The following is a 9,997-nucleotide window of genomic DNA, read 5'->3' as shown; positions in this document are numbered from 1 at the left end:
CAGGTGAACGTTAGCCGGTTCGCTCAGTAAGAGCATGGACAGACAAAGGACGACGGAGTAAAACAAAACCCGACAGCAAAGGAAACTCACAGAGTTTGACGGCTACTAAGGCAACAGTTGCCAAATACAATATAAGCCCATGTATATTGCAACACAACTATATATTAATTTAATAAAATACACAATATAGCTCTTGTACACGTAACAATTTGGCTCATATGCACAGAGATTGCAGGGAAAAAAAATCAATAAAAATATGTCATTTCAATGTAAACACATTAATCGGATACATTTCGCACATTAAAATGATATTGTGAAGAAGAAGTGACAAATATGAAGGGACATTTCCTTTTCTTTTTTTTCTCCTTTTTTAACATTCTTGTTTTTTTTCTCTCAGAATTCAAACCAGTGTCCTTTGCAGTGTAATAAATATCATATCATATATCATATCATATCATTAACAACTGCACTTTCAGTTTCAGCATCACTACACTTTTCTTTTTCTGATTCCCACTTTTTTTTTTTTTTTTTAGAAAAGGTATAAATATTTTTGTTAATATCTGGACACTATACATAAGTTCATATATGTATATGTATATATATTTATATATTATCTATATATTTATATAGATTCTTTTTCACAGTCAAGGAAATATGTCCCTAATATACATAATTATGATTGCCTTAATTTAATGTTGGACAAATGGAAAGTCACCTTAAAAGAAGTGACGAGTAGAAGACAGGTGAAGACAGTGTTCACACAAAGGACCAATGAGGAAGAGAGTAACAGTTTCACCAATCTGGAATGTTCCATATACACATATATATATGGGAGGAGGAAACACAGCTTACACATATGACTAGAAATGGCGAGTGAAGAAATGGGAACATTTCTTAATTAAGCACCCCCCTCCCCCCAGTGAGCACCCCTCCTCCTCCCTATAGATCAGAGATAATCAGAGATTATTCGGTATTTCATACAATGATATTACAAAGTCAGAAAAGAGAAGAGTGTGGTTCGGTCTTGATGAGGTCCAACCGCATTTGGAGTGTTCTATGTTTCAATTGCGATTGTCAGAATCAACCTTTTCTTGCGGTTCGTGATGTTCTGAGTCAGAAAGAACGTTTAGAGCTGGTGGGCACTTGAAGAAAAAGCTTGCTAAGAAGCCAGAAACAGCAACTTCTGAAACTCCCTAAGAATCCCCTCCCTCCCCGCAAAAACACAACATGGCGTCCAGAAAACCTGGCATTTTTCTTCTCCTGTTTTTTTTTGAGACAGTTTGTCAAAAGTTCTTTTCTGTCCTAATTTGCCAAACCTCTTGAGCACCACACTCTTTGAGAGTGTTTCAAAACTCACAAACTCTCATCCTGTCTCACTGTTTGTCTTCTTTTTTATTTTTTTCATTTCATCTCTGGAGCAGTCTGTTCACTTCCTCACCACTGCAGCCTCAGTGCCTCGGCAGTCCTGCAGAAGTTTATCGATGTCTCTGACCACCTGCTCGGCGTCCATGCCTCCTCGGCTTGACTCTCCTCCTACATGCTCCAGTGCCCCATCTGGCTCGTTAGCCGTTTCCTGGCTGATGCGCGAACGTGCCTCCAACAGCACTTTGGCGACAGGATCTGAGGCGGCTAGTGCACAGTACCCCTGATCTCTACTCTGCTTTCCAGGGGAAGTGTAAAGTCCGTTGGGTCCTTCGTAATGGCTGGTGCTGGGATTGACCTCAGCTCCATCTGCAACGCCTTTGGTTCCCTTGGTAGGGCTGCATGAAGCTGAGGGCACTTCTTGGAGCAGTGGACTAAGAGCACGCTTGCCCTTGAGGTATGGCTTGACATTGGCCACGAGGACAGCATGCTCGCGCCTCTCTTTGCCAAAAGTGCAGAAGGTCTTCTTGCCACTGGTGTTGCCCGTTGCCTCATAGCTCTCTGGCTCGGTGGCCACAGCCTCCATTCCTGCAGGTACAAACAGGTTTGTGCGGTAGTCGAGACCCTCAGCCTGTGCCATGCCTGGTGCCGGGAACTGGGGCATCCAGCAGCGGTCCGAGTGACCCAGGACCCGGCACTCATCTGTGCAGTTCACGCAGTCCTCTTCTGCAAAAAGAGAGAGAGAGAGAGAGACAGACAGACAGACAGACAGACAGAGAGACAATTTAGCCAAAACTGTTTTCCAAATATGTCCATGATTATTGAACGCTCTAAATCACTTTAAAAAAGAGGTCATTGTCAAAAATGGTGTTCATGCAAAGGAAAACTAACTCCAAGACCCTGATCCAGATCAACTAAGACTGGTCTCACATTGACTTACCACTGCCTCATGTTTCGAAGAAAGCCTGCTTTTGAACAAGCTTGGAATGATTTTGGAATTTTTTAATAAAGGGAGAAAACTGTAAGACCCAACATCTTGGGTATCAATACCCATCATGGTCTACTATTCTACCATAATACAACCCCAATGCCAAAAAAGTTGGGATGCTGTGTAAACTGTAACTAAAAACAGAACGTGATAATTTGCAAATCATGGAAACCCTATATTTCATTGAAAATAGTACAAAGACAGATAATTTAAAACAAAATATACATGCTTAGTTTGAATTTTATATCAACAACACATTTCAAAAAAGTTGGGACAGGGGCATGTTTACCACTGGGCTGCATCACCTCTACTTTTAACAACATTGTAAATGTTTGGGAACTGAGGAGACCAATCGCCACAGTTTTGAAAGAGAAATGTTTTCCCATTCTTGCGTGATATACAGTTTCAGTTGCTCAACAGTTCAGGGTCTCCTTTGTCATATTTTGCGCTTCATAATGCACCAAATGTTTTAAATAGGAGACAGGTCTGGACTGCAGGCAGGCCAGTTTAGCACCCGGACTCTTTTACTATGGAGCCATGCAGTTTTAATATGTGCAGAAAGCAGTCTGAAATGTGTATATATCATTCAGCATTAATGATGCTTTTCCAGATGTACAAGCTACCCATGTCATGTGCACTAATGCACCCTCATACCATCACAGATGTTGGCTTTTGAACTGTACACTGATAACAAGCTGGATGGTCCCTCTCCTCTTTAGCCTGGAGGATGTGGTGTCCATGATTTCTAAAAAGAATTTCTACTTTTGATTCGTCAGACCTCGGGACAGTTTTCCACTTCGCCTCAGTCCAACGTAAAAGAGCTCGGGCCCAGAGAAGGTGGCAGTGTTTCTGGATATTGTTTATATCTGGTTTTAACTTGCATTTGTGGATGCAGTAATGAACTGTTTTCACAGACGATGGTGTTCTGAAGTGTTCCTGAGCCCATACAGTGATTTCCACTACAGACATGTGTCTGCTTTTAATGCAGTGTCTCCTGAGGGCCTGAAGATCACAGCCATCCAATGTCAGTTTTCAGCCTTGTTTCTTGCATACAGAGATTTCTCCAGATTCTCTGGATCTTTTAATGATATTATGTACCATAGATGATGTGATCCCCAAATTCTTTGCAGTTTTACATTGAGGAACATTATTCTTAAATTGTCACACTGTTTGCCCACATAGTCTTTTACAGAGTGGTGAACCCTTCCCTATCTTTACTTCTGAGTGACTCCACCTCTCTGGGATGCTCTTTTTATACCCAATCATGTTACTGACCTGTTGCCAATTAAACAAATTATTATTATTTTTTCACCATTATACAACTTTTTCAGTCTTTTGTTGCCCCATCCCAACTTTCTTGAAACGTGCTGCTGACATCAAATTCAAAATGAGCATATATTTTTTTCAAAAAACAATAAAGTTTCTCAGTTTCATCATTTAATATGTTGTCTTTGTACTATTTTCAATGAAATATAGGGTTTCCCTGATTTGCAAATCACCATATTCTGTTTTAATTTGTTTTACACAGTGTCCCAGCTTTTTTGGAATTGGGGTTGTACAACTACTGCCAGAGTTATTTCCTTTCAGCATTAGCTAAAACAAGCAAACAAGCCTAGCTACCATTTTTATGTTGGTGTCTGTCTGGTTAAATGGTTTGCTTTGGATTTCATTGCTTGACTCAGATTGCTCTGCCATTTCATTGCAATAAAGTAAGCTACAGCATACGCGAAGATGAGAAATATTGAGCACAGAATAGAAGCTGGAACTGAAACACTACAGTATGCATGTGTTCTTCTGAGTGTCATATACCTGCTTTGGTTAATTTATTGTATCTGTTTTTCTGCAGAAAATAAAGTGCTGAACAGCCACATGACAAACTTTCAGCAAGATTAATCAGGAGAATTATGTGCTGAAGAAGGCTGGGCAGTCCCAATACCATTGGTCACTCTGTAAAACTTTGGGCTGACAAATGGACAAGCAATTATTACAAAATGAGAAATGGTAGCATATTAGATGGGTATAATGAATCCCTTCTAAACCAGCCAACATCAGAGATTATACATTGGTGAGCTGGCTTTTTCCATTTTTGTACAATACTCATTCCAGTACTCTGAGTATCTGACATATCTGATACTGATCACATCCTCTTAGAAACTGAGCCGACTCTATAAAAACCTCTGCTGCCATATTATACATCAGACAGGCTTTAAACAAGGTGTGTCCTGTGTAGCATCAGTCAATGTAGTCTTGCAAGCCAGTCCTTGAGCCTCAGCACGAAAGAGTCAGACAGATTTCAACACTAAATGTGGTCACAGGAAATGGCCATCTGAATGACACTGAAATTGACCAGGCCAAGTCCCCCATGCCTGTCAGCACAGATAGTATTCACTTAGTATGGATAGTCTTGAAGATTCTGAAGCTTTTGGCCAGAAAAGTGTACAATAAGTATCGGACTGTTTCAGCATAAAACTATGAGGGAGAGATTTGCGATGTTTATTGTTTACTTGTCAGAAAGAAAGTGTGTATATATAGTCTTCTTCTTCCAGCTGCTCTTGTTAGGGGTCACCATATTGGATCTGTTCCACATAGATTTTACATCAGATGCCCTTCCTGATGCAATTCTCCCCAACCTATCTGGGCTTGGGACCAGCACTAAGTATGCACTGGCTTGTGGTTGGGTATTTTACCTAATCTGCATATTTTTGAACTGTGGAGGAAACCCACACAGACACAGGGAGAACATGCAAACAACACACAGAAAGGCCCCTGTCAACCATGAGGTTCAAACTCAGAACCTTCTTGCAGTGAGGTGACAGTGCTAACCACTGCACCAACATGCCACCCCTTGAATGACACTGCAATTGACCAGGACAAACTTTTTTTTTTTTCCCTTTCCTGGAGCCTGTCAGCACAGATAGTACTCATATAGTAAATATAGCCTTGAAGATTCTGAAGCTTTTGGCCAGAAAAGTGTACAATAAGTATCAGATACAATAAGTTTCAGCATAAAACTATGAGGGACACATTTGTGGTGTTTATTGTTCACTTGTCAGAAAGAAAGTGTATACATCGGAAGTAGTCTTTCTGCTTGGAGCAGCTGGATGAGTGAGTGTTTTCAATGATCATGATCAAGGAGATGGCAGTGAAAACTCCATCTTCTCCACCCACCCACCCCTCCCTCTCTCCACCTCCCAGATCACAACAAAACAACAGTTCTGTTTTGGCAAAAATGTCTGCTGCTGCTGCTATCATAAATTTATGTCACTGGGCTTTGAAGCTCTCCCAAGGCAGCTCCTTTCAACCATGCGTCTAGTGGTGCACACTACAAAGTATGTGCGTGTGTTTCTGTGTGTGTGTCCACCCCTTTCATCTTCATTCTGGATTATTATTGGTTTGGGGTTTTCGATGGCGTATAAAATGGATCCAGGAATTGTAAATGGTGGAGAGAGGCAGGAGGGACGGATGGACACACACACACACACACACACACACACACACACACACACACACACACACACACACACACACTTGTCTCACTTGTGAGGACCTTCCATTCACGATTATTATTGCAGTTAATTCATATTCATGCTGTGCCTCCACCTAAACATAGCAATAACCTTAACCTCAGCAATGAAAATGAAACTTTTTGGCTTTTTTTATTCAATTTTTGTTTAAACCCCCCCAAAACAAACAAACAGACAAAAATAAACAAAGCAATTTCCTTGTGGGGACCATCTGAATGTCCCCACAGGGTCGAAATTTTCAGATTTTACTATCTTTGTGGGGACATTTGGTCCTCAGTAGTATGTAAACACATACATACACACACACACACACACACACACACACTGAATACAGCCATGTCTCATCCCTTTAACTTGGATATTCACAGGACAGCACCTGTCCATCCTCCATCCCTCAGTTTCTCTCAGTCTCTGTCTCTCTTTAGCATGGGCCAGGTGTGTGTGTGTGAGAGAGAGAGTCAACACAAAGCAGGGCCTGCTGCTCCATGCAGTGATTTATGACTTACAAATGACACCTCATGTATATTTAATATTCAGAGGCTTTCACTCTTTCAGAAGGTAAGCAAGGTGGGAAGAACAAGACGACTTCATGAATTTCTGAAAAGTAACATTTTCAATAATCCAGTACCAAAGCACTACCAGTCCTTCCTCTGCTCAGCTCCAGTGTATACACATCCATGATCAAAAATACCATCCTAAAATAGATCTTGATATCTTGATTGTATGAGGTGAGAAAAAAAAAAGCACCAAGAGAGATGCTCCTAAATGTGTCTAATAACACTAATAACCTTTTTGTTCAGAAGTGTCCAGGGCCACACACTGCCTTCTTCTACATTTACTTCTTGGACTCCCAGAGGTGCTTGTTATACATAGCAATTTCTCCTCAAAGCATTTTCCTCATTTAATACAGAGGAGGGTGATTTGCACCTGGCGAGCATCACTTTGTTCTGAGTTTTGGCACCTTGATAAGCCCTGGATGTACGGTATAACCATTTTTGCGTATTTCTTGATGCATGCAGATTTTTCAGAGAAAGTGGAGATTTCAGGATAATACTTTTGAACATCAGTTTGTCAAACTAAGGTATAAATTTGTTCCACAGTGAACAAGAGTGTCCCATATGGAAATGGCTCAAACAGTGAATCAGTATGTAGTGCAGGGGTCATCAATTAGCAGACCACAGTCCAGATGAGGATCCAGCAAAGTATTTCCTTTGCAGAACTGATATATATAATGTACATATTATGTGGACACAAGCCCCATCCGAGACATGGAGAACCAAAACTGTGACATAAATCTCTATATGTCACTTATGAGGATATTGATGAATCATTTTGATAAATTTGGGTACTTTTTGTTTGTGAATGTGTCAATATAATAAAAAGACAATCACACGTTGGCTTGAAGATATGAAGTTTATTTTCTCATGTTGAAAAACTCACATTTTTCATATGAAATACATCACGGATCTGAGTGGCATATTTAAATTATATTGGCTGGCATCAAGTGGTATATAAGATATATTCCGTTCGGCTAGCATGATATTGAATGAGTCGAAGACGAGTAGCTGAATGGGATATATCTGATATACCACAAAAAAAAAGCCAGTTTACTGTGGGCACCACCGGTGAACAAAGAAATGCTTCTGCACATGTGCAGCACAAAACTTTCTCATTGGATATTCGCGCTCTGACATGTGATGTCATGTTGTCTTGACAACCATGCAATATCGTAAACCATATTCAACACGCATTTTCCATTGGGTAGAGTGATGTAATACACATAGGATGAGCGATATGCTAACAATATTGCATGCTATCAAACCAAATGAATGAAACCCGCAAGAAGAGAACACGTTTTTATTCCATCAAAAAAGAGTCCTGTATGTATAATATTTGAATAATGTTTGCTGGCATTGAGTGGTATAAGAGATATATTCCATTCAGCTAGCATGATATTGAATGAGTCGAAGACAAGTAGCTGAATGGAATATATCTGATATACCATGAAAAAAGCCAGTCAATATTATTATTATTATACATACACACTCTTCATATCAGCATTCTCAAAGGCCAATGCTAGCTTACCCATGACTCAATGCTGTTAGTGCAGCAGTCCAGTTATCTTCTAGCCACTGTAGTGTTAGCAAAGGCCAATGCTAGCGCAGTCAAGCCGAATATTATTATTATTATTATTATTATTATTATTATTATTATTATTTTCCCTGTGTAATTTACTTAGTTACTTTTAAAATCAACACCGACAACAACACACAACAGAGTGACCTGGTAGCCAAAATTCTCTCAAAATCTTTTGCTTTTAACGAAGCAAACCTCGCAGCCATGTGTGTTTACAAACTATCACAGTCACTTGCTAGCGCAGAAGTTTTACATCACCGACTTGTCTCTTTTCCAGTTTTTCAATGTCCATTAGTATGTTTTTCTCTTGCAAATATGCATGAAGAATATACAGGTAGTCGTCGACTTACGACCTATGCAACTTACGACCGATCGACTTTACGACCGTCTGGTTATGACTGGCAAGTGTTTCCCAGCTAGCTGAGCGTACGACAGTTTCCGCCCCAGCTCCTGGCAGCGCCCAGCATCCAGCCTCTCGCTGTATACAACAGTTTCCGCCCCAGCTCCTGGTTTATGAAACGAGCAAATCCTCCCGCCAGCCTGAGCGCTGCAACAGCCAGTCCTCTCAATAACTGCCAGCAACCGGCGATTTTGCCGCCTACAAACACTCCATTGCCGGCTACTCACAGTGGTTTTTCAAAGAATTGAAATTCATAAGTTTTAACTTCATAAAAATAAAATTTTCCCCCATCTATTTTTAAAAGACATTCTTTTATTCACTCAAAAATCGGTTGTTTTAGACAGTAGGCCTAAGAATTCTGTTCGGGTATGCGGACAGCCTAGACTTGACAGATATATTGCGGTATGCATGCACGTACGTTATGTGTAACTGTGGTGTTCACCCGGAGCTGTTCAACACTACGTTAGGCTTACAAAAAGCTGAAAAATGTCAGAGAAGCGCCAGGCAAACATCAGCAATTTTTTCGCTGCAAAAAGGTCGAAAACACAAGGTAATAAGACTGTGACAGGCCCTCCAGTGTTTGCTGTAAACATGTAACAAACCATGCTTGGAAAGTGACTATTTCTTTTTTATTTTCTCCAGCTTCTGTGAGAAACATTGGAGCAATAACAGATCTAGGTTAACATGCAGCGCTTCGCTGTAGGGCCTATAGTATCTGGCCCCGCATGTTTTTGCAAATTAATATAGCATCTGGATAGTTAGCCATTCCATATATACCATATATAGTCCATTGTGTGTGCGTATCAGGGTTAAAAATGTTCTTTGCTGTATTAAAATGATGTATGTCGGTCATTTTGTTAGGCCTAACATTACATGCTTGGACAATGATTAACTCAAGTTAGTAGTGAAGTGCTAGCTATTAACTGTGGTAAGCAGGCCTAATTATGTATGCTTTATCATGGGCCATCATTAAGTGTCATTTATTTGTATGCGGCCCCCGGAACAAGCATATGATGATGATATCAAATCCAATACCGGCAACCTGTTAAGACCGGGATTAATGTGATCGTCTTTTGTCACTCTTCAAAATAAATAAAACTTGATAATTTTGTGAATGTTTTTATTGTTTATGAGGTCCCTGAGCATCTTAGCATGTTGTTTTGGCTTCTTAATGTAGTTTATAATGATTTATAGCCTGTATCAGGTAGATCTAATGTCTGCTTGTATACGTATAAAGATGCCTTTTATCATGTTGGAAAATGTTTAGAAATGAATCCTTGTTAGTTTTAAAAGTTTTTAATTTTCCGGTGACCACAAATACTGGCCTAAGGCTGATATATTAGTCAAAATGGCGTGAAATTGTTAAACACACCAAGACCAGAGCTTGTACAAGAAGTAAAGGGATATAAAATTTGGATTTATTACTGTATGAAATAGGCCTAAGTACTTGATCAAGCCCGCAAATTTGGGTGCCTGGGGCTATAAACAGTGCAACTTTTATTCATCACATTACACAGGAATTAGCATAAGAAACATTTTATTGATCAAGGATAGTTTTCAGTTAATACATTACTACGCTGTATGTTA

At 40.0% G+C, this 9,997-nt stretch overlaps 1 protein-coding gene across 1 annotated transcript in view; it reads right to left on the bottom strand.

The window, feature by feature from the left end:
* Window positions 1-1,227: 1,227 nt before the first annotated feature.
* Window positions 1,228-9,997, bottom strand: part of pcdh17 (protocadherin 17) — a 155,078-nt gene continuing 146,308 nt past the window's right edge. The window contains exon 5 of the mRNA XM_060941745.1: window positions 1,228-2,088. Within this exon, the coding sequence (XP_060797728.1) occupies window positions 1,427-2,088 (662 nt within the window). The 3' untranslated portion in view covers window positions 1,228-1,426. The remainder of the gene's footprint in view (window positions 2,089-9,997) is intronic.

The sequence above is a fragment of the Neoarius graeffei genome, chromosome 15 (assembly GCF_027579695.1).
Source record: "Neoarius graeffei isolate fNeoGra1 chromosome 15, fNeoGra1.pri, whole genome shotgun sequence".
NCBI classification, from domain to species: Eukaryota; Metazoa; Chordata; class Actinopteri; order Siluriformes; family Ariidae; genus Neoarius; species Neoarius graeffei.
The sequence above is the reverse complement of the archived record's forward strand: the minus strand, read 5'-3'. Positions and strand labels throughout refer to the sequence as shown.